General features: G+C 38.4%; 2 protein-coding genes across 2 annotated transcripts in view; one reads left to right on the forward strand and one right to left on the reverse strand.

The window, feature by feature from the left end:
• Window positions 1-2388: 2388 nt before the first annotated feature.
• On the forward strand, window positions 2389-4917 carry mchr1a (melanin-concentrating hormone receptor 1a). Its single transcript, XM_032538060.1, has 2 exons — window positions 2389-2542; window positions 3828-4917. Exons 1-2 carry the CDS (start codon window positions 2485-2487, stop codon window positions 4847-4849), a joined length of 1080 nt encoding a protein of 359 aa, XP_032393951.1. The 5' UTR covers window positions 2389-2484; the 3' UTR covers window positions 4850-4917.
• Window positions 4918-14566: 9649 nt separating this feature from the next.
• usp43a (ubiquitin specific peptidase 43a) overlaps window positions 14567-26632 on the reverse strand; it is a 106738-nt gene continuing 94672 nt past the window's right edge. Inside the window, exons 13-16 of the mRNA XM_032536736.1 lie at window positions 26073-26322; window positions 22521-22679; window positions 18565-18726; window positions 14567-18444 (exon numbers count right to left, since the gene is read on the reverse strand). Of these exons, the coding sequence (XP_032392627.1) occupies window positions 17270-18444; window positions 18565-18726; window positions 22521-22679; window positions 26073-26322 (1746 nt within the window). The 3' untranslated portion in view covers window positions 14567-17269. The remainder of the gene's footprint in view (window positions 18445-18564; window positions 18727-22520; window positions 22680-26072; window positions 26323-26632) is intronic.

The following is a 26632-nucleotide window of genomic DNA, read 5'->3' on the forward strand; positions in this document are numbered from 1 at the left end:
CATTACATATCATTTAGCTGACGCTTTCATCCAAAGCGACTTAAAAACGCTATATATGTCAGAGGCCGCACACCTCTGGAGCAACTATGGGTTAAGTGTCTTGCTCAGGGACACATTGGTTGATGTTTCGCAGTGGGAAATTAACCCGGGTCCCCCAGCATGTGTCATATCCACTGCTCCATCACCACCAATACTTCATCCAATACTCTCTCTTTGTTTCCTTATTGTTCTTCTGACTACTGCGTGTGCCTTCTTCTACTAAATAAGTGACTGGACCGTATGTGTTCTTTTAAACAATTTTAAAGCTTTACTCTTATCCTTCACTATTTTTTTAATATTTGTCATCCCACCATTGCAATGCTTTCCTCATTCCTTTACCTTTACTCCTGGGTATGGATCCCATTGCAGCTAGTATGCCCTGCCGTATTTTGTATTTTGACGCCTATATATCTAAGTTACAATCAATCAAAGTAAAGCATGTCACTTTCCTCCTAAAACTTCACACAGTCAGCTTTTCCAAACATCCACTTCCCTCCCCTGCTATCTGTAATCACTGCCCTTTCCATAGGGACCTTACACACTGGGTAATGACTACTAACGATGGTTCTTTTCCAATACACACAAGTCATAAATAGCAGCCATAGAACTCTAAACAATGTGAGATCAAGCTTTCTTGTGTTAATGGCTATCGTTGTCATCCATCATTTATGCATACCATTTTTTCTCATCCAATAACTCCTCTGTTATATGTTCATTGCCACACTTCCAACAACCCACAGTGTGTTGTGTGCAATAAAGTCACCACACTATACCACATTACTTCAATTTATCCCCTCTTATTCTCTTCTACTTTTCTATCCAGTCATTATTTATATTGCTTTTCCTTTACTGACAACTGCTCTTTATTATATTCAGCTTTCTTCCTTTGATTGTTTACGACAACTTTACTGCATATTGAAATATGATGACTTTTCCTTCCTCTTTATCTTCTGCACTTCCGTTTTTGTTGTTGTTAATATCTCAATCTTCTAGGGGATAGGTAGGCAATCAATATTCTGATCGAGTTTTAGCCAGCTCGACTGACACCTTTAGCGCCGTTGCAACTCCACTGAGAGCATCAGAGACTCCGAGTCAAGATGCTCTCACAGGCTCTTTATCAATATATGAACGACATTATCGTCACTGACGGCACAGAGCAGTGCATGCTTACAGAATAACACACTGCTTGTGCTGTAAAGGATTTCCCCTTTATCTTCTGCACTTCCAGTTCTTTTTTTTAATATCTCACACCACCAGGAGGCCACACTGGGATTCCCTCCACAATTACAACACTTTAGTCTAACTTCTTTGCCACATTTTCCATATTCATACTTGCCCCCACACCTAGCACATCTTTTCTTGCCTTTGACAGTACATCTAAATTCCTGGCAATTATAGCATCTCATTGGCTTAGACATAAACTCCCCTACTCTGCACTTCACTACTCCAAAGAATATGCAAGCTATAGGTAGCAGTAGATGCCAGTGGACAAGTTTAACTGGTTTTCATCTGTACTATAGCTGTGGAGTTGTGCTGCTCTATTGCACATGCAGGAGGCAATATTTCACTATTTAAACACCCATTCTTCAGGGAGTGTGAAATATGTTTAAAATGCATGATGTTCCTAATGCTGCTGCAGTTCACGCAAGCATTAATGAATCCTAGTTTCCTTTCTGTTTGCAACAGATGGCAAATTAGGATCGGCCTACTAATGTTCCAGTGGAGGTTTAGCGCATGGACGCATAGACACACACACATACACACACACACACACACACACACACACACACACACACACACACACACACAAAACACACACACACACACCCCACACACAACACACACACAAACACCACACATAGTTTTGTTTTCTCCACCTCAGCCAGTAATCTCACGTTTTGATTTAGTCAAACTTGTCATCTAATTGCCCTAGTTGACAAATACTACCATAAAATAAAAGCATATTATGTGTGACTCACAACCTTGTCATAGTCACACAAATCCAACTTTACAAAGGATACGTGTGAGGACTTCAAATGGCAGCAAAGCCCTCTGTGGTTGATAGTGCATGAATGCGTAGACCCCCCCCCCCCCACACACACACACACACACACGTACGCACACACACTCACTCACTCACTCACTCTCTCTTCTTGGGGATAGGTAAGTAATCAATATTCTGATCGAGTTTTAGCCAGCTTGACTGACACCTTAGCGCAGTTGCAACTCCACTGAGAGCGTCACAGACTCCGAGTCAAGATGCTCTCACAGGCTCTTAATCAACATACAGTTGAACGACATTATCCTCACTGACGGCACAGAGCAGTGCATGCTTACAGAATAACACACTGCTAGTGCTGTAAGGGATTTCATTTTTTAAAACAGGATTTACCCTGATGCAATTTACTTGGGAAGCAGGCACTTACTGTTTTGTTTAAGCTACCCATGGATTTCTTAAACGATAGTATTTTTTTCCTCGGAGACACTAATTCAACAACAACAGGTAGGTTGCACATGGATAACCGATAGGCTTGATTTAGTCTAAGTTGTGCAGCCTGGCTTGCCGCCTGTTAGGAGTAATTCAGATAGATGCGCGTTCACGGCAATTTCCTTTAACAGACCGCAAGGACGATCACAGATTTACTGATGCAAAAATGGTGAATACGCATTGTTCATATTTTATACAAAGTGAGCATCAGCTTCTTGTGAAAGTATGAGAACGTGAAGAACATTATTTGATAAAAAAAAAAAAAAAAGCTGGAATGAAACAATTGCGGACCAACTGAATGCGTAATTACCCTAAAATTATATACTGACAACTGCTCTGAATTGATCCATCATACCATTCAAGGATTAGGCTACTAATCATTTGCACAAATTAACAGCGGTAGCCTTGTCTTTGCCTCAAAAATTAGCAGAATGTGAACTCAGGAAATTTACCTCGAAGATCAATTTTCCACAACACTATGTTGCGTAAATATATCGTTTCTCACTCTCTCTCATGGGCTAAAATATACATTTCCTAAGTTATATTAATTTCCACTGCTCGCTTTTTTGCAAATGACAAGTGACTCATTGAATGGTTTCAGTTAAGAGCAGTAGGCTAGTTCTTAAATGTATATTTTTAAACTATAATTTAGTCAGTCCGTTATTTTCTGCCACGACGGTTTTTTTGTTTGTTTGTTTTTACAGATGCCAAGTTTCCTTCTTTACATATTATATGCTTTACTCCCTTGTATATATGGACATATAAAAGAAAGACACTGAAGAAATTGGACTCTAAACTTTAGAAACTATAAAGAGAATTAGGTGATATATTCCATGCACACTGTAAACATGAATGTAACAGAGGATATTCATCAGTTATTTCTCCCCAGCAAAATATAAGGTCAAAAACTGACTGGGTTTGGTAAGAATTGTTTTAGGATTAGATATATTCTTCTAAGATTACATCATTACAAAGACCTGTGCCAGGATTTCTGCCCCAATCATCATCTGGCTTTGCTGTGTGCTGTGTTGGAAGAGCCAACAAACATGCACATCTACAGAAAATCCCAGCATCATAAAGTCAAGAGAGAGAAGATGTACAAGTGCCCTGTGAAGTATGTCCAAATGGGTGTGCTCATGTAATAATCCCCCAACAAACTAGTATTGTTGTTATTAGTTCTTGCTAATATACCATTGTGACTTGATCATGACTGTATTGAACACTGTCCATACTGATTCAATGTAAGATTTCACATCATACACCATGATTGATACATGCTCCCTTCTTTTCTTGTCTCCAGCTGTAGATGGGGCTCTTCACTGCAGTGCCATGCTCCCTGTCATCTTTGGCATCATCTGCTTTCTGGGTATCATGGGGAACTGTATTGTCATCTACACCATAATGAAAAAGACTAAGTGCCGTGCCAAGCAAACTGTTCCAGACATATTTATCTTAAATTTGTCAATTGTTGATCTCCTGTTCCTCCTTGGTATGCCATTCCTCATCCACCAGCTGCTGGGCAACGGCACCTGGCACTTTGGAGCCGAAATGTGTACAGTCATCACTGCGCTTGACTCCAATAGCCAGATTGTCAGTACTTACATCCTCACTGCAATGACCCTCGATCGTTACTTGGCTACAGTCCATCCCATCCGCTTCAACTACATCCGCACACCTTGTGTGGCAGCACTGGTCATTGGCCTGATGTGGGGTCTGTCCTTACTCACCATCATCCCCGTGTGGATGTATGCAGGCCTGATGCCTCTACCTGATGGCCTAGTGGCCTGTGCTCTCCTTCTGCCTGACGCAGTCACTGACATATACTGGTTTACGCTTTACCAATTCTTCTTGGCCTTTGCTATACCTTTGGCCATCATCTGCCTGGTGTTTTTCAAAATCCTCCAGCACATGTCCACTAGCGTTGCACCACTGCCTCCATGGAGTTTGAGGGTGCGCACCAGAAAGGTGACCCGGATGGCAGTTGCTATTTGCCTGGCTTTTTTCATCTGTTGGGCCCCATACTACATCCTTCAGCTGATCCATCTAGGGGTGCAGAAGCCAAGCATAGCTTTCTCCTATGCCTACAACATAGCCATTAGCATGGGATATGCTAACAGTTGCATCAACCCATTCCTCTACATTATCCTCAGTGAGACCTTCAAGAGGCAGTTTCTCAGAGCTGTACGCCCAGTTAATAGAAAGTTCCGTGTTAACCCGAGCACCACAGGTGGTGGCAGTCTGAGTGTGAGAATGGTACCTGAAGGGGCTCAGCAGGAGCTAGCCTCTCGGGAGATGATACCATCCAACATGGCCCCACAATAAAAAATCCAAATAACGTGCAATTTTGGATTTGTACAGCTAGTAAGCACTATGAATGGAACATTACCACCAAGAACACATCAGGTCCCCCCCCATTAAAATCTTCTCTAATGTGTTTAAAACCTATTTACTAAACAACCATTGAACAACCAGAACAAAAAAATTAATATAAGAGCTAATTTCAGTTTTATCTCCAGAGTCAGGCTGTACTGGACTCTCTTAAATATTAATATTATTTTTTAACCAGTTTTGCTAATTGGGGCTTCATTTACTCAAGCACAATATATATATATATATATTTTTTTTTTTGTTTGTTTATCTACTGCATAGAATTCTGTCAAATAAAAATAAGGTTAATTTACTGTGCGCGTATCGATCATGCTTACTGCCGTGCATAGTTGTGCCCCCCCCCACCAAAAGCATATGCTGAGCCAGGAGAAACCATGCACATATTGGCCTACACACTGTAATTTCTACAAATTAACTCCCAATCGATCATTTTATTTTAACATTATGATTGAATTAATATGCTGAACAAAAATGTTCTCATTTATTTACAGCTGCATTAAACACATTTACAAAAATTTGCAGCATACAGTATAGTCAAATTGGCCTATTTGGTGAACCTGTCTGTTCAAAATACCATTTTGATTGAGTTTGCACACATTTAGCCAAAGAAGTTTGTCATATATAGTAGTTTGTCAGTCAGCCCCTTTCTCTGGGTCCAGCCTAATATCCTGTTCTGTGGTTAACAAGTGGACATTAAATTTAATATCATTTAATATGAAGACATTGTGCAAGTAATTCCTTATTAGGTGATTCATATCACTACAAACATTTAATATATCACTGTGTGTATCCATGCAGTATACCAGCTGCTTGCAGCTATAGCTAAGATTTCAGCTGCGCAACACACACACACACACACACACACACACACACACACACACACACACACACACACACAAACGGCAGCGTTCTGGATGACACATCTATAAAAGTGTCATTTTGCCGATGAGGTGTTGTTAATGTTGTATTGATTTGAACTTATCTTAGTATGTAGATATATGTTTGTGATCAATGTTTTGGATGAATAATTCATGTAAATATGAAATGTATTAAAAATTGGATATGTAACTCAGGGTTTCTCAACCTTTTCTGGCCTTTGGCTTGACTTGATCCCAGCAATTAGAGTTCTGAAGTTGTTATAAAAATAGTTTATTTTTGTATGCAAAGACAAAAGGAAGCTCTGATGATATGAAAGTTTTAAAACTAAAAATAAATCAAACACTGTTAGTCGGTCATTCCCCCATAACCTGGGGGCATGCTAATCAAACCACACCCTGTAGTGTTTCAAAACCAAGGATGAGAAACTCTGGTGTAACAGTTGTTCTTGTCCGATATGAAGCGGGGAAAAAAAGCCTCTTGTCAAAACATGTGCAAATTTGTCTAATTGTTCAACATGGCATTAATTGCGTAAATATACACACCAAGTGTGTAAAGCCAAGTGGAGTGTTATCTGTATGTTTTTTGAGTTATTCACGTGTACAGTATGTCTACGCTATATAGAGTGGGCGTACACGTACACGCCACTTGGTTTGTTATCGCAAGAAGAAAGCTATGGTTGAGTTTATAAAAAAAGAAGAACCGGTTGGGTTTAAGAAAAGAAGAACGGGGTTGGGTTTAGTAAAAGAAGAGAGCAATGGTTGAGGAAAAAAGTCACACGAGTGTCACACGTGGGTCTGTCCTGTGTTCTACCCATCGTCCATCCCGACCAACCTCCCTATGCGGACTTCGCCCTTTCATACTGCTCGCTACGGCGTAAATTAACACTCAATCGCAAGGTAATGTTAATCAATGGAAGCCAAACGGCATTGATATACATTCATGAGTATGCATCTTCATAACACGCCAATAATGGCATACAAATTGGCGTGTCATACATACGCCACTTTGGTTGCATCAAAATCCTACTTTATTGTATGATCTTTGACCCCATGTACAAGCAGTATTAGACTTATTTTGCCAGACCCAGCATTGTCATGGAAAAATTATTTAATTACTGTAATTTACTGCAGATAAAAGGCCATGCTATATCTCCCCTGTTGCTTATCAAGGGTACTTAAGAAAAGGCCATCATTTACATCACGTAATACTTATTTGTCTGATCTTCAAAATCTGCACAAATGAACATGTTTTTACACTTTGTTGCGGAGGAGACTTACATTTGTTGTTTAGTTACCGCAGTGTGCACTTTTAGAGATGAAGTTGCCAAAGATGTTATTTTTTGCAAACATTTCATGTAGACATTTCTTTAGCTTTGCTGTAAGTGTTGACAACCCATCCAGAACTTCACAAGGGGGGTATCAGTATCTTGACAGGGAGCCTGTTGACATTTCAAACTGCTGATCCTTTTCTGCTGCAGTTAAAGTGCTGCTGCTTCATCACTAAATGGTCACAGGATCCATTTTTTGCTGTCACTGCACCACTTGTCAGACTCAAAGAACTACTTCTGCAAGTAACCCAGCATTCTCCTTTCTGGGATTTCTTTTTCTTTTCCAACAACTTAAATGACAATTGATGATCAGCTTAAAATCAGCACTGTCACAATATTTCTGCTAATATCTACTTGCTCTTTCCACTTAAAATAATGAAGCAGTGTAGTGTACTTGACCTGCGTGAAGGGCAACCCACATTAGGATCTGCTCCTATTGTTATCTGTGGAGCTTCATTAGGACAAATCTGTTTCCCATGTTTTGACGTGCAACAATGCTCCAGATGGGCTAATGAAGGGACCGAATGTAGTAAGTAAGCAGTGGAGAAACTGGCAGCTACCAGAACACCACATATTATAATAAGAAAAGCATTTAACTGTTAGAAACAAAAGCCTACACTATTGGTGTACTGCAAAGTTTCTGTCTTATGGCCACTGTTACTCAGTGTGTAGGCCGTCTCCGTTGTTTTGATTTTTTTTTACGAATCATGCAAACAATCAGACTGATAGACAAAAAAAAAAGAGGGGGGGGGGGGCAACAACACAAACATAAATCCCCATGCTCCATTTTACTATAACTATAATAACAGTGAGAAGTTATGTTGACTTTACTCTCTGGGGATCACTAACCCAAAGTTGCAAAAACCTTTTAATATCCAATACAATCCAATCCACTTTATTTACATAGCACAATTTTAACAAACACAAAGTTTCCAAAGTGCTGCACAAAAAGGTAATACAGAATAAATAAATAGATAACACAATAAATAAAAGCACAAGAATATATATATATATATACACGCACATATATAAGGTACAATAAAATAAATACAATAAAATGCACAGGGATGATAGTGGCAATCAGGTGTGATTGCCATGTGTACATAATGTTGGGCCAACCCATTGAGTATATGTATATGTGAACATAAACATAAAGAATATGAATGTAAAAATATGAACATGAACATCTGTTAAAAAATTCATGGCATTTCATCCTATCCTTGTTGGATATTCTTTAAAGGTGCAATGTGTAATTCTGATAGCTAGTTTTTTAAAATACTAGCTGCAGTACAAATTCTAAATACTGGAGAGTCATCTCCCCCACCCTCTCCTTCCCAGACTTGATGTTCACAGTGGTTGCCAGGCTGAGACCTCAGAATCCATAACAATGTTGCTAGACGCTTGTCTCGCACAGCCAGGCATTACTTTACAGCACAGCAGAGTAGTTGAAGTTAGATGCTGGCTATACAGACAGTCATAAAAGTTCATGCTCTGTAGTACAGTATGACTTTGTTCATAATTCTTTGCACAAGTAGCCTACAATGATGAAGCAGAAGAGCAGGATGAGGAGCAACAGCAAAACACTCTGAGAGGTCTTGCTCAACAGACACTTCTGGTATCCTCCACCCCACATCACAAACATAGCTAATGTTGACTTGCAAACTGTTTGCAAATGAGTTCAGCAATTCTGCAACGCTACAATCCTTTTGGCTAATTTAAAGTTTGGTTAAAATTAGTGGGCCAATCCCATACGCTAGCATATATTTTCATTCCAAAATTACAGTTAAGCTAAAGGAGGGGGACCATATTTTGAATTCCAAAAGAGGACACTCAACGCAGCCTCGAGACACAAATTCAGACAGGCTTCTCAGAGGTTATTGAACATGCTTTATTATGTCTCAATGGTACAAAAATAACTTATGTAATAAAATAAAACAATAGCTCTCTTTTCAAATAAATAAATAAAGGTGAAATAATGTTCTAAATAGGACCTATTCTGTGTCAGCTTCAAAATCCAGCTTCAACTAAATTTCTCTTAAAACCTTTTCAATGTAATAAGTTAAGGTTTTTTGGTGTCTATGTGAGCTTTGAGATCTCCAGCACCTTTATTAGACACTGAAACATATGTGCTAGCTTTGCACACGGTGCACTCCGCCTCCCACTTGTACCAACCGGGACGGTACGTGGAAAGTTTTTTTTGCAGTTCAACTGTGAAGCTGAAATTACGCTTCGGCTCCGCTGCCTGATCTACTCCCTTTATCTGCTCCGCTGTCTGATCTGCTCCCTGTATGTGCTCCCTGTCTGATCTGTTCCCTGTATGTGCTCCCTGTCTGATCTGCTCCCTGTATGTGCTCCCTGTCTGATCTGCTCCCTGTATGTGCTCCCTGTCTGATCTGCTCCCTGTATCTTCTCCGCTGTCTGATCTGCTCCCTGTATGTGCTCCCTGTCTGATCTGCTCCCTGTATGTGCTCCGTCTGATCTGCTCCTTGTATGTGCGCGTCGCAGAGCCGCCCATAAGACAGCCTCTTGGTAAATACGTCACGCAAGAAAGTACCACAGTATTGTGTGCAAAGCGCCAGTCAATTTAAGTACACGCTTAATGGTCCCATGAAAAACAGCAAAACCGGACGTTTTCATGAATTTATAACCCCCCCCCCCCCCCCCCCCCCCCCCCCCCCCCCCCCCCCCCGGACGCCTGGGACAGTACGTAAAAAGTGGACATGTCCGGGCAAAAGAGGGTGTTTGGTCACCCTAAGCTAAAGGGCATGTCTCTTACCTTTATAAACAGCCAGACTCCTGTGTGGATTGCCAACCAAAGCAAAGCAAACTGTGGCAAACAATCAGCAAAGAATTTAACTTAAAACCAACTGGGACAAAGTGTGGTCCAAAAATGTTGTAAGTTGCTGAAAATAATAAAACGATCTTTGATAAACTGTACTGCACTTGCAAGTACAATTTTGAGATACTTCTACTTCGCGCTATATTACGCTCCTTTATAATTCTGCTTCTCAACATTTCAGAAGCAAATATTTTACTGAACTACTACATGTATTTAGTAGGCGGTATTGAATAGTAGCCCCACCAAAACTCACTGAAAGTTGTTTTTGCTACCTGCTTGTTTCTGATTTGATGAACAAAAATAAAATGTCTCCTTCAAACAAGATAATTTAAATATAAAAATATATTTGAAATAGAGTAATATATTATATGTTTGTATAATCAAGCATATTAAAGATCTCTCTTTCCAATTTAATGAACTCACTTCTATTATTTTGAACTTTGTCAGGGTATACAATAAATGTACAGAAGACTCAGGTGCTAGTCTATAATTATAACCCTCCAGGTAAGTCTGATTATAACTTTGATTGGCAGGCAGAATCAATTAAATATCTTGGGGTGTATCTGCCTAAATATTTGCCCAATTAAGAGCATTTGCTGGCATTTTCTAGTACATCTCAGGATGGAAAGATATTGAGACGGCACTACCAGATAATACTACCACTACCAGATGATACCAGATAAAGGGTCATGTGCACACCCAACAAAAAAGTATAACACACGGATCAGTCTACTTCTGAAAATATGAACATGTTCAATTTAAAAAAATCTGCAGAAACATTTCTGATATGGTGTGACTATGACATTGATTTCACCCCTAATACTCTAGACAGAATATATAAAAATTGGGCCATAAGGGGGTTCATTGTCCATCGTACCATTATGACTATTGGGGAATGTCAAGATTGCCAAGCCCTAAAAAATAACTTTGAATTGGAAAAAAAAAATGTTTTTACAGGTATTCCCAAATGAGACATACTTTCTATCAAGTTATCACAGTTTGATATATAGAATAAACACAAAAAGGCATAAGGAATGTATTTTACTCATATGGGTGACAAAGCCTAACAAAAATTACTCTAATCTACCATTTTGAACCAGAAAACATTCTCTACAGCATATGTGAAAAAAGATGGGAGTCTGTATGTATGTTCAGACTATGTATGTGTGTATCAAAAGGCAAACAACCGCCTCTCTCAAGTGGAGAGAATTCAGCTGTAAACACGATGCAATACGTTTTTTTATTGCACAGAAAAAACATTTCTCCAAGGATTCTTACTTGCTATAGACAATGTGGGTTTGTGAATACCAATTATTCAGTGAATACCAACCATATTTTTTAGGACTGATTCTGTTTAGGTTCAAAGTACTGTACCTGGACCTGCAAACATGACTTTAGTTAAGGCTTTAGTGCGTAAAGTTTTGATATTAATAAACGTTCGTTGCATTCAAGCCATAGCCTAATGAGTTTCAAAGCTAATTAAGACTATCAGTTCAACAAAACTCTCTCTGTATTTCTCAGTATGACTATGTTCAGAAGATTGTGTCATCCGGTGACTTTACCACACAGAAACTTGAGTGAAGAGTCCATCATGTTTTTTTTAATCCTCTGTGTCCTCCTTAGCTACTAACAACTGCGTGGAGGAGGGATGGGGGCGTGTGCGTGATCACATTAGACTTGTATCATGTGGACGCACCAACAATTTTGTCATTACTTAGAATTCCTCATCGGGGGAACAGAAAATACGCACTACAGCTTTAACACGTAATTATTTGTTTACAATCATTTTGGCTGCAAGCAAGAAAAACAAAATGGTTTTACAGCCGAAACCACCTATTTTACGAGACTTGAAATTTTTAAAGATAGCTACTTAACATAGAATTTGCCCTTTTCCTTAAAAGTGAGCTGATTTTAGTCATGTTGGGATGAATGGGATTATATTTTCAAATTTGTTTTGTGTAAACAATAAACTCAAGAACTCCCCTACCATTGTCGTCTGTGCTTTTTTGTGTGCGTTTGTACTGTATGTGCAGTAAACAAGAATTTTACTCCTTTTATGACTGGGTCAACATTTCCTTAACTACTTAATAAAATATATATATTCTACGTTTCTCTTGGATTGTTTATTCTATTTTTGTATTATTTTGCCAATTAGTTTTTTTTTCTTCTTTTGTATTAGTAAACAAACATATGAAAGTATTGATGAGAAAGGTCTATGGCGTAAAAATTATATAAGTACTTTCAATAAAAACTATTAGTGTGACAGAAAAAAAAATGTGTTGACTGATGGCCATAGTCATAAATAATACCTTTTTATTTATTGTATTAAAAAATAAAACAATGTACCATCATGTATAGAAGGCAATACAGGCAGAAAAAAGTTTTTACAGTGAAAGCATACTTGTTACACCCTTAAGCAAAACATGGAATACATTGCATGTGAGTTCAGTAAGATACCTTGGCATTTTCTTCCCAAATCACTAACTCCACAGGTTGACCTGATAATAAGATTATTTGTTCACCAATTTTCTCTCTCATACACACACACACACACACGCTCAAAGTTCCAGAAATATATCCACAAATATCTTTACAGATTAGGTTTTAATCAAATTTAGAAAAATTGTATATAAAAACATCTTTAATTCACATTTCACATTGTGTTAACACAGCAGTGCTCAGTTTGGCAGAGTAAACATTGTGTATGAGGCCACGTGTTCATTGACTCATGCAACGACAAAACAAACATTTGTAATGCAATACAGACTTTGTGTCCCTATACTTTAATTTAAGTTTGCTTCAGCATTGATTTATCAAATAAATTATAAAGGTCTGCTTTGTGAATTTATTTCATTTGTATCAGTGATTATCTGCTACTTCTGAATGACAAGATAGAGACTTAGACCTTATGTTTTATACTAGATGAAGTTTATAGCTTTTCAGAAAATTTTCCTAAAAAAATGAACATAATTGATTTCGGCCAGTGTCTAAAATGATTTTTTTCTGTACTGTAATCATACCCATTATACTAATAACATAAGGGTCGCTCAAATATATAGAAGTCAAATGAACAGAGTTTTTTTCTGTCAAATACTTCTTTCTTCTTTTTAGTACAATGCACTAATAGTATCGTTTTTTCACACATTAAGGAAAAAGCACACCATTTCAGTATGGGCATCACTACAGACCAGATTCTACACAGATTGGTTATTTTGTTTGGTAATAGAAAGCCACAGCTGTCTTTTGTCACTTTAAGTTGCAGTGACAACCATTATGTGTAACTTGTGTGATTAAAGGGATTGCTGGCTTGCTTTTGTAGAATATGTTACTCCCATCTCTGCTTGAAAATGGCAGTCTTTGTGAATCCATTCAGGCTCGGTAAACTCACAGTTAAAGACAACCAAATAGCAGCTGCTGTCAAAACAAAGTCAACATCAATCCCTCTTGACATTCTAAGGAGAAAATAAAGCATCCCATTTTGTGTTTTTAATAGTGTGTTCAATGTTAAGTTTCTATTTGGAGAACAACTGTTGTGGTTGACTTCCTCAATATTTGCCCATGTCATGTTTTACTATCAAAATTTCAGAGTCAAAACTGGGGGATCAACACAAATGAATGAGACATTGAATTATTATTGCTTATAGTCACTTGAGACTCGCTTCACTCAAAGAAATAAAATAACAGCCTTAAAACAGCTAAAAAAATCAGGGTTATAATGTACCAGACAGTGTATGATTATTTAAAGCTGTGACTAATGCCTGCAGGAAGATGAATTACTTTTCAATAAAACCTTTTTAGATTTGGACATCTATTCAAGATTATTCACCCTGCTCTGCAAAGTGAATCAACATGAAAAAATGTTAAACGATAATGCCATCTGTGCACAGACAAATTTGAGGAAGTCATTTCTAAGAAGGTTTATGGGTGTTGTTGAAAGTTTCTGTACACTGCAGGTGCTGAAAAAAAAGCCAAAGCCAAAGCTAATTCAAACATTCACTATGACAACAGCAATTTAGTCAGATGAGAAGCTATCCAAACATTTAACACAAAGGCGCCTTAGTAGCTCACCTGGTAGAGCTGGCACCCCTATATAAAGAGGTTTACTCCTTGATGCATCGGCAGCAGGTTCGACTCCAACCTGAGGCCCTTTGCTGAATTTCGGCCCCCCCCCCCCCCCCCCCCCCCCCCCCTTCATGTCTTCAGCTGTCCAATACAAATAAAGGCCTAAAATGCTCCTGCACAATGTGATAAACTCTCACCTCTGAAGTAAAGAATGTAATGCCATAGACTGTAAGAGGTGCTAGTGTCATTGTTAACAAGAAACAGAAGATTGTATCCCCGGACGGAAACATGAGAAAATACTAATTCAAGCAATGAAGCAATGTGCTACATACAAATGATCTGCATAGAAAACATTCATTTTTGAATTCAATCAATAAATATGCTTCCCAATAACATGCTTGTTTATTCTGAAGTGTAACTGTGATACTGCTTGGTACAATTTGTATAGTATTAATATTGTGAGATCCAACTGTTCAATTGTGACAAACTTTAAACAAAACACAGCATTTGAAACAAATTACACGTTTAAGGTTTTGCTTGCGCAATTTCTCTGAGTCAGTGGAGATTTCCAAGGCTGCATTGATGCTTTTATAAAACACAATAAAAAAGCATGATATTCAAATGTCAATATTAGTGTAAATTTTCTACATAAGCATTCAAATGTGCTACACCATGACATGGCGGAGTTCAGCTGTTGTTATTTACATAGTTGCCGCAATTGCCACATATTGCCAGACCTATCTCCACAGCGCTGTGGAGTAAGGTCTGGCTCTACCACAGACATTCCAGGATAGGAGAAAAAAAAAAAGGCTATATATATAAAGGCTAAATATATTCTTAATGATTAATCATAGAGGAGGCTTGCAAATACTGAGGGTTATTCAATGTCCTCTATATTTGAACTTTAATACACTGGATTATGAGGGTGAATACACCATCAACACGTGTTGACTGCTTAGTTGTACACAGCTACAGTACTTCTGAGGCTGACATTTTACTATATGCTTTACATATATAGCTTAATGAACTTATACTACAGTATATTGTATGTTTTCCATCACCACCTACTTCAGGGTCAGTGTTTTAATGTGTTTATTTTTGGTGAGAAGTGAACAAAAGCAGCTTCCCGACTTAAATACAAAGATATGTAACATAAATAACCCTGTCAGTAAAATATTCACAAGACGGCCAATTTTTTAAAAAACAGCTATGCCATTGAGTTTAGCATTAGCAGTAGTGCTATTTACTTACGAGATCCCCTTATGTGTAATGTGCGAGTGAAATCTCAGCACTGTGCAAATATTAATGAGGGGCCATACATGTGTAGAACCTGAGAAGGCATCATGGGAAATATCTGTGCACATACAACATTAAAATATCACTGCAGCAGCCTTTGAGCAGATCCAGCCAGCCTGTTATACCGTCACAGTTCGACCAGAATTAGAAGCAGGCTAGTGAATAGGAACTCAACAATTTTCATTAATGTAGGGTCACTAAGTATTACATGTTGTACACGTAAAAAGCTAACCGTGTAGATGTGAAGCCCATGCATATTGGGAAAAAAGGTAGTAACGTGAAAATAAAACAGATTACACTAAAGTAAATTCAATGTGCTTGCATGTGCCTCCATAGAGTCCAAAATAAATGTTGTAGAGTATAACTCACGCTCACAGGACATAAATACTGTCATAATTTATCGTCATACTCTAACCTGTGAAAAGACAAAGTGCACAAAAAAACCTTCATTATTCCGGATTCACAAAATAACTGCAACATTGCAGTTCTTTCTATTTAGTATGGAAGATTAAGATCAACACTAAGATCCATGGGCGGAGCTTAGTGTCAGATGGACTGTACATTTTGTTACATTACATTTGTAACAAGGGATGGATGTAGACACTTAGAAGGATCTTCTTGGCACAATTCTCAGTTGACAGTTAATTAGTACTAGTTAGCTTGTGTTAGCTAAAAGAAAACAAGCAGTAAATACATACAGTATATATCTATATATAGATTATTCAGACTAGGCATATTTAAAGGAAAGACCTCACCCTAAAACACTGACACTCTTTGCATCTTGCATTTTAGCATCCATTTTGGTGTTGTATGGAGTATCTTTCTTTCCTGTTAACTGGCCAAATGTGGTCAATATCAGGGTGCAATACTTGAAAAAAAATGAACATCAGTGAATGTCAGATTCTTGTGAAAACCCCTCACAATCAAAGAGAAAGGAGTATTTTTAGACCAGCTACGTACAAACACAGCTTCAATAGAACAGCATGTGATGCAGCCACATTCTGAGAAAAAGCCACACTCTCTTGCTGTGCTAATTGTGGTCAACGGATCACATATCCCACAGCTAAAAAACATTTCCATGACACAGGAAATCATAAACTAAGAGAAATAAACTGGTTACACCAAAATAATTGAAGAATAATTGAAAATAAACACCATGAATGCAATTCAATATGGTTAATTGGTGTCATATAACAAGGTGCAAAACATTTTCTAAGAGTGGATATTGCATTAATATTACACTTCACAGTAGACAAAGTGTGACTCGTCCTTATAATCTTTCACATGGAATAAACAACAGTTGCAATCTGGGTAGCATGGGGACAAGTCAATGTGTTTCTAAAAAACCTGCTTTGTGTGTAAAGAATTTTAAATAAACATTGAACAGATTAAAGATAAAAGAATTGATGTTAATCGTAAACTGCAGCCTCAAAGCACAACCATTAATCAAGTGGACCCATTACATTCTTATAAATGAACACTATCAGTGTGACAAACAACCAAGGGAATTCAAAATGTAGTGATAAATTCCAACACTCACACTATAGTTATAAGACACAAATGCGGATAATATGCTTGTGTGTGTGTGTGTGTGATATATTTCTTGTTTCCAGTGCTAAACAGACACACTCATTGGTCTAAACTGCATATTAGTTGCTCAGGCACTTGTTTGAAGTAATAAAAAAAAAAAAAATGGACTCCCATCTGACATTTGATGGATATCATTTCATTCTGCTCTTTAAATCCCAGCGTTAAAGGATCCTTCCTTTACTCCGTGTCTCTCAACTCAATGGTGCAGGCCACTGGAGACAGTTCATTCCCCGGGGACAAAAAGGTGTACCACTGTGAATGGAGCTCTATTGCTTTGATCTCAGAGGTTGGACATCATTCACTTTATGACATATAAAAGGCTTTGTGTGTGTGTGGAATGGATGTCTGGAATATCGGCGTGTCAGAAGCTGGACTCTGGGACTGTCCTTTTGCGTCCCAGCGAGGTCGTGCTGTAACGAGTCCTCTGCAAGGTGCCGTAAGACGGTTTGTCTGTTGTCAGGCTGCGTGATGGTGCTGGGGCAGTAGACATCCCGTTACGATGCAAAGATGCTGTCCTACGCATACTCTGCTCCGCTTTGGTGGGGATGTTGGAGGAGCTCTGCGAGCGCTTGATTTCCGCCGTGGTTAGTCCCACCTTCCCGTTTGACAGCTCATTGCCCATGTGCCCAGAGCCATTAGACCTGCCTCCTTCCACCCCAGTTCCTCCTCCTGCTGCTCCGTTGGACAGTGACAGCCTAGAGTGAGTCCTCCTGCCTCCTTCCTCAACTCCTTCTTTCCCTGACTCACCCTCCTTGGACTTCCTTGAGTCCTTATCCTTCTTCAGGAAGTTACCTTTAAAGAAGGAGAGCAGTCCCTCATGGCTCTTGGGCACTTCTCCCTTCTTGGTCTTAGAGTTTCCTTCATATGCACCGCGGTGTTCCTTATCAGACCCTGTGTCCCCTTTTTGTCTCCTCAGGGTCCCATCATTAAGGCTAGGAGTGCTGTAGCTGGGCTGAACTCCAGCACTGGAAGTCCTTTTTGTCTCAGTAGTATCCTGGGAAGCTTTGGAGGAGCTTTGGTTCCTGGTGTCCTTTATCCTGGTGAGGGTGTTACTGCTAGAGCTACTGCTGATATTGGTGGTGCTCTCATCTCTTGCCTGGCTCCCCTTCCTGCGTCTCAAGCTGGATGTCTTATCTGATGGCCTCCTCTGGCCCTCTGGGACTTGTGGAGACTCAGGTGGCAGCTCATCCCCTGCCTTATTCATAAAATGTAAGCTCCCAACACTGGAAGATCGGACATTGGTTGAAGCCCGGCCCTCAGCAGCTGCCTTTGTAATGCGTGGGTCGCTCATCAACGTTACTATTGGATCCTTTGTGCACCGGGGCCGCCGGCCAGATTCCAAGTACTGTACCAGCTCCACAGGGGAAGGATCTTGAACGGATGGAGGCACTTGTTCAGGTTTACGCATGTCCTTTGAACCAAAGGACCAGCGCAGGGGAAACACTTTGCTTAGGGTGTCCCTGGGCTTGCTGGGGGCTCTCATGCTCACGCTGTGTCCCTGAAGACCCCTGATAAATGGTCTTCTCTCAAACCCCCCTAACAATTATGTAGAGAGGAAAATGTTTACATTTACATTTTAGTTTTTAATTAATCTTGAAATGAACAACCAACAAGAACTTGAACTGATTAGGGCAAATACTGAGTTTGGCCCCTTACCTCTTTCCACTTTAGAACCATTTTCAAGAAAGACCGGAGACTCGGGCGAGTCAGGTAATGAAGATGGGCAGGTGGTGGAGGATCGAGAGACCAGACTGCCTCTCTGACTATCCCCTGTCAGCCGGATTAGCCAGTGGTCTGACACTGATGAACTTGTGGATCCTGTGAAACACACAGAGGGATCAGAGGGCGGATATAAACCATATTAAGAGTACTGCACCAATTAAGCATTGCACTACTATAATATTGCTGGATGCATTTTAAACCACAAATTATGAATGTACAATGTGACAGAACCATAGATATAAAAAAACAAAAAACTATGACCTATACCATCATATTTTTGGAGCATCATATTTGTAGACTGCCAGGCATTATGGGAATCTGTCTTTTCATATACGTAGACTATATACTTTCATAAATACAGTATACTTTAAATGTGTTGAGTCATGTTTCATATATGTTCATAAATGTATGGAGTTATGTGGACTGTAATGTTACACACACACACACACACACACACACACACACACACACACACACACACACACACACACACACACACACACACACACACACACACACACACACACACACACACACACACACACACACAGATGTTCTAATCCCTTAAATGTATCATCTCTGTTTACATAATAATAACCATGTTGTTATGTAAACCTTTTCCCCTGAACTAAATACTTCTGAAGGGTTATATTTTTTTATTAGCCAAAAGGAAATTTTATTTTCAATATTCAATATTTTCTAAATGCATTTTAGATATTATGTTGACTTTTTAGACTCTTGGACTTTAGGGCATTTGAAGCTATTTTTACCACTGCCTTGTGTCTGCTCATTCACACACAAAGATTTTTAAATTGTCTATTATTTCTGTCTGTCACTCACTTCCTTGGGAAAAGAAGGAATAAAGATTAAATAGTGAGGGAATTAAATACTGTATGCTCACTGAAACTGCAAGTTTTTCTATAATAGATTTTTGAGCAGCTGTGTGTTGTGCATACATGTTTATCTTCATATAACTTCTGTATGCTACATTTCCTTTCCATCAATAAAATCATTATCACAATATTTGCACATATTTTTAAAGATGTTGCTAAAGCAACAGCCTTATCTGACATTTTTGAGAAGATATTTTAATTAAAAAAACTGCCTACCTGAAAAGTGTATTGATTAATGAGGTGCAATTCAAACTTTTAGAACAAAATGTCACACCTGACTTAGCCACAAATTAAAAAATGATGTTTTGTACTAATCCTAAAGGAGTTTATTGTGCATGGATGGACATGGCTCTGTAGCAGTCAATGTCAAATAAGTCAATTTTGACTAGACAATATGCATAACATTTAGACTTTTTTTAATGTTCTGTTGGGGGAAATAAACAAGTATATTATATAACAATACCTGTAGTATACATAAATAATACAATTTAAATTAAAGGGGGACACCTCTTCAATTTAAAATCTTAAACAAATCTTAAGTATTTCTCTAAAACATTAAATATTCATGACTAAATAAACATCAACGTTTTCAAAAATCATAGTTATTATTTATTACAAGTTAAACAATGAAAAAAGTCAGCTGTCATTACACTTTGATTCAAAAGCTGTTAAATTCTGGTCGAGAACAGGTGACATCCCGTTTTTTCAACTGAACCCCATCCATCTCAACCAGTGAGAAAAGCGATTAAAAAACACAAACCGTATGTTTTCAGGTTGCGCTCAGCCTCATAGTAAGTAGCTGACGGAGAAAATAGGTTTTCAATGCATTTAAGGTTAACTAAACTACTGGGAAGAAGTGACCAACAGCTGATTAAACCAGTGTATGTTTGAGTATCTGACGTTGTATAATGCTAGACCCTAATTTGCCTTAATCTTTGGATGTATCCCTACTTTGATCCAAGCTATTTGCAATATTTCAATACTACCAGTTACTGTTATGTTATAACTCTACTGCCAATGTATTGCCATTCCCTGGCTATTACTGACGGATACTTACTTGTAAAACTTTTACTGTTTATAACTTTACTCTCATTTTATTACTATTCTTACCTTTATTTGTACATTGTTGTTTTTACCTTTACCATATCTATTTAGTATTGATACAGTGATTGCAATCTCGTAATTAACAATGACAAAGATATTCTATTGTACTTTATTCTATTTAAACAATCTGATTCAAGAAGGCCCAGCTTTTACTGTGTAGAGAGGGAAAAAATAATTTCCAAAGTACTCTCCTGAGGAAACGAGTCTTCCAACCTTAGATGGATCTGAGTTTGTTTAACGCGCACACGCACACACGCGTATGTGGTTGGACAGAGCGAACACATACTGTAGCGGCTTAGTGTACTTCACATTATGCCTTTAATATTATACATTGTCATACATTGCTTTTACAAAGCTAAAGATCTACAGATGAAGACATACACTCTACAGTACTTGACATTTTTAAGGTGGACAAACTGAACTACGAAAGAACATCATGTGAAGAAAATATGTAACTCAATGATAAAGGTTAATCAGAAGCCCTTCTGACATTTGTAGTACCGGTGTGTGCATGCACCCGACTACAGAAGCCACGACCAGATGCTACCTGAATTGTAATGGTGCGCTTAATAAACTTTCCCCGCTCTGTGTCCTCTGTTCTTCCTGTTTGCCTTTTCCTCTGGTAGTACTTTCTGAATGCATGCATTTTTCTGATGGCTTTTAGTAACGTATACACTAACAGGCTGGAGGCCAGACTAGAGGCTCCAAGCCCCCCTGCGACCCTGCATGGGATGGATTTTTTTTTGTAACATTTCCTTTCAAATATGTTTTGAATACGTTTACAACTTATGCTAACAAAGCCAATACCAGGCCTTTTCAAAATATGATGTGAAGAGTGACTCATGCATGTTTAATCACACCTGGGTATAGAAGCACAGTATGGAATAAATACTGTCATTAAAAGCATAAATCAAATGAACAAGATCTCACCATTGGGTGTGATATTACACAGTTTTATTCTAATTACAAATCACACATCTAAATTTTCCCTACAGTCACAAAATTTAAGGTGATTTTCTAGCGACTCTCTGCCTTCCCCACTGTGCCTTTAAGCCGGTGTTTGACATTGCTGGGCTAGCATCATTCTAGGACTACTATACGCTGTAGGGGTGTTATTAGTCTATTGTATGCTGTTGTTCACGTGCTTTAAAAAATATATTGGGAGGAATATTTTGTTGCCACCAACAAATATGTGTGGGGGCAAAAAGACTGCTTGTGTAACCACAGAACATTGTAACCACAGAACATTGTTCTGTGTTGGTAGAATGTACTGTACATGTGCAAACAAGTGGGAACAACCTAAAATGCCTTACAAATCAAAGGTCTCTTTTAGTGGCTGGATTGGAGTAGAGCGAAGCATGAGTTCAGGGGGTGACTGGGGTTGAGCGCTATGGTGAGTGCTTTGCGTCTGATGGCAGTGTCTAGACTCCAACAGTGGGTGTCTGCCTCTTACAAAAAACACATCAAACAAGGTAATTTCCAATTTAGTTTTTATTGTTTTCACCTGCATGTTCACTCCTCTCCAATATGTCCAGTGCTATATCTGTATTCTGTGGGAGCTGGCCAGGTAAATACTTTAGCCTGCGTGTATTACATCCCTGTACATGCAACAATTAATGGGGTCTGTGTGCATGTTACCATGAAAGAGGAAAAATAAAAAAGCCCCTTTAATTGTATTTTATTGATGGAAGTTTCTTTTTGTTTTTTAGTCTGTGTTACTCCATCTAATATCAATTTCTCCTCACAACTATGTGAAGTCTTTACTACTATTTACCAATACTTTATGACAACTAATATCAACTGGCAACAATTATAAATCACATCATGAAATAACATGTATTACTGACAAAAAAACTAAACATTTGTATACAGCGTAATCATTCAATATCATACCTCTGATGGAGCAATTGGCCGACCATGGAGGAATGGTGTTGCGTCTCTGGTAGAAAAGAATGTAGGCTCCTCTGGTGCATACTTCTTCTTCTGGCACCAGGTCTACGCTGCTGTCATCGTAGCTGTACCACTGCCCGTCCACTGAATTCCGACAGTAAGCTGGATTAGAAAATGACAAATATAAACAATGGACACCAGCACATATGTAACTTAATGGCAATTATGAGAAAGTGCTCACATCAAGTCATGCAACACTTCAGTTCCGCTGCATGTACAGTTGTGTTCAGAATAATAGTGTGATTAAAAAAGTGAATTATGCTCAAAATCCTTAGAATAGCTTTTAATTTCATAATATCAATGTATTGTGAACAATGCACATTCAATTCCAAATCAAAATATGACCAAAATTGATCAAGTTTGTGTATACATTTACAGAAAGTGAAGAAAAAGGAATATTAGGCTGTTCAAAAAAAATAGCAGTATAAGCATTTTTCTTTACAAACTCATACATTTACTGTATAAACTAAAAAATGTCTCAAGGGTTTGCTTTACTTTGAATCACTGAACTAATATTTAGCTGCATAACCATTATTTCTGAGTATTGCCTTCTCTGTGTTGCTTGGAGTCGACCAACTTCTGGCACCTGTGAACAGGTATTCCAGCCCAGGACAATTGAACTACATTCCACAATTCCTCTGCATTACTGGGTTTTGCCCCAGAAACAGCATTTTTGATGCCACCCCATAAGTGTTCTATGGGATTGAGGTCCAGGAATTGGACCTCAATCGCTTACTGGTCTGTTTTGGGTCATTGTCTTGTTGAAATAACCATTTCAAAGGCATAAGGCAACATGACCTCATCAAGTATTTTGATATATTGAAACTGATCCATGATCCCTGGTATATTATATATAGGCCCAACGCCACAGTGTGAGAAACATCCCCATAACATGATTTTTACCTTGTGGCTTGAATTCAGTGCATAGGGGGCGTCAGATAAACTGTCTGTGGCCCCTAGACCCAAAAAGAATAATTTTGCTTTAATCAGTCCACAGAATGTTGCGCCATTTCTCCTTTTGCCAGTCAATGTGTTCTTTGGCAAATTTCAACCTATTCAGTATGTTGTTGTTTTTTCAGCAATGGGACTTTGCGGGGGCAAAGCTTTGATAGCTTTGCTTCACATAGCCTTCTTCTGACCGTAACAGTACTCACAGGTAACTTTATGTCTTCTTTGATTTTCCCCGAACCTTTGCCTGGTTGGCTATTCTTTGATCCACTCGAATAATGGTTGACTGTTTTTTCCCCACATCGTTGAGGCTTTGGATGCCATTTCAAGGTATTTTTAATCATTTTTAGCAACCTATCATTTTCTTTATGTTTTCCCCTCTCCAATCAACTTTTTAATCAAAAGTCTGCTGTTCCTCAGAGCAATGTCTGGAACAACCCTTTTTGCTGAGTATTTCAGTGTGAAAAGCACTAAAACCAGCATGCACAACATTTGCTTCTTTCCTTCCTTAAATATGGGCCATAATTGACACCTGTTTCTACACAGAATCAATCACTTCACTAACCGAACACAACACCGCTATTATTTTGAATATGCCCCTTTCAATTACAGATTCAATTACACAGAATGAGCAGCATGACTGTTGGTCATGACATGCAGTCTGTTAGTTTTCTATGACTCTACAACACTTACTGGTAAATTATTTGCCATCTAGAAATATAACTTCTAACAAAAAATATGTTTTATGAGGTTAGTGATGTTGGACTGCAATTATTTTGAACACAACTGTATAATATATGAATAATTTATAGCTAAGAAATCCACCAATGTTGTCATGAAGATTGTTGAAGCACGCCTGTTCATTTACAATGTACAGCTACTAATTAAACACAATCTGCTTCACATAAAAAACATTGTGTCGTTATTATATTGCGTAAGGCTCACACTTCCATCTCCATGCCATAAAAGACCCTGAGAGAGGATGCAACTGCCAACCAGGCTGTCACAGAGACGACAGCTTCACTCCCCTCATCTCCTGCTGTCTCCTATTCTCCTACTAGTTGCAGTGCTGTGTCCGTACCAACCATTCCTTGCAATTACAGACCTTTGCCTAGCCAGTGTGTCAAGATTTCCATCCTGCCAGTCATCTGAACACATCACCTGCATACTGGCCAATGTGTTCTAAAAGCTGAAGGAATGTAATTGACTAAAAATAGAAATGACTCTGCCTCAGAATATGGCAGGGGTTTTATTTTTAAATCCGCCTCTTCATTCTGTTCAATTATGTTTTTATGATTGCAATTTTGTACAGCGGTTGATGTAAAACAATATAGAAAAGAATTTGAACATGCAAAGCGGCCACCTATCATAATAAACAAAGAGGTGACCTCATTAGTGCTCCAAACACCGGCAGTTTGGGACACTGTTCGGAATTACTGAAAAAATATCACACAGGGAGCAATTAGACTACTTGCATTAACTGCCAGTGTGGGAAGGACCAGAGTTCATTGGCCAGTGTTTCAAGGTCATTAGAGACCCATATTGTCAAAGAGGGGTATCCAATGGACACTTTTGAACTTTTCAGTCTTTTTTATTCAAAAAAATAAATAAAGAATTTGTTTTTGGAAGAATTTTCTCTCTCCTGCAACATTCTTTCTGCGTCCTGAGACTGAAAGCAGGCAGTGAGCCAAGGAAAGAAATAAGAGTGGTGCTACTTATCACGATGTTAACATTGAAGACACTGATTTAGTTGTTGATGCATATTCCAGGAGGACATAAAAAAAGTTTGTCAAATCCTCATCCACGGAAATTTAGAAATTTCTACATGAGCTCAAATGTTGGCTATCTTGGTGACTTTGTGTTTTTTGACACTCAAATACAGGGCTGTAACAACATAGTGTATGTTCTCTGTTGCAAGATGCTGTCATATTTGCTAATAAATCCTAATCATAACATAATCCTCTCCATGCCCCTAGTTTTCTTCCAAAATATGACAAAGTGTGTCAGGCTATTTAGCTCATAATTAAGTCTAAAAGAATCTGGGATACTGTTGGAAAAATATGGTCAGGATGTGCTAAAAAGCAGTTGATATGACTAAAACTAAAAATGCAGCAGCGCAGCAGACTGACGTGTTGTAAATCATTTACAGGATCAACAAATTAACAAATAATAGACAGGAACTAAAATCATCAAAAGCAACTTAGATTAGCTAAAAGTAGCTATAAAGTCCCATCTGAAAATTATTTGAGGTGTTAAAATGCTGGCCAGATCAACAGTCAAAAACTACAGCCAATGGAAAAAAACAGTAAACAACCGCTAATATTTGTAAAAGTGTTTCCACCAGATGTTAGTATTTTACTGATATTATGAAAATGTTATTATTATTAGTTATTGATATTAATATTTCAATTTATTTTCTGTCAACGAATCAACTAATACTGGAGGTTCATTGTTTAAGCATGTTTGTTCATTTGACAATGTTGCAAAGAAAGCCTTAGAACAAAGAATGACTACATTGTAAATGTATTTTATCACCCAATTCCATACCAGTATAATGTCCACCGTGCATTCCTCCATGGTGGTTGCACACAGCGTAGAGGTCATACAGATAGTCGTGGGGGAGGATCATGTCAGCAGGTTGGTGGTGTTGGCCTGAAGCCTTCTTCCAGGGCGGCGGCCAGGACCCTGAGTTCAGGTTCCTCATACTCTGACTTCTCTTTACCACATGGGGGGCCATGTCCAAACCAGTCAGGGGGAAACGCACCAGGGTTGACAGCTTGTTCCTCCGCTCGCCTACCTGTTTCAACATTTCATTTTATTACTAAATACAGTACACATTTGTACGGAGCCACAGCCATGGAGGGAAAAATAAAAAACAAACAAAAAAAACATGTACTGGGGACAAACTCTTTTGCATGATCTTGACTTTGTTTTGCAAGTTTTAAGTTTTTCAAGTTTTATTTGCGAGTACTTGACTTTCAAACTCAAGGTCTTGAGTCCCCAGTAGGCTACATTTATTTATTCATTTATTTATTTTTTCCACCATGAAACTCAAGATCTTGAGTTTAGTCTTTGTCCCCAGTACATTTTTTTTTTCTCCTTTATTT

This window comes from Etheostoma spectabile, chromosome 2, assembly GCF_008692095.1.
Source record: "Etheostoma spectabile isolate EspeVRDwgs_2016 chromosome 2, UIUC_Espe_1.0, whole genome shotgun sequence".
Classification (NCBI taxonomy): Eukaryota; Metazoa; Chordata; class Actinopteri; order Perciformes; family Percidae; genus Etheostoma; species Etheostoma spectabile.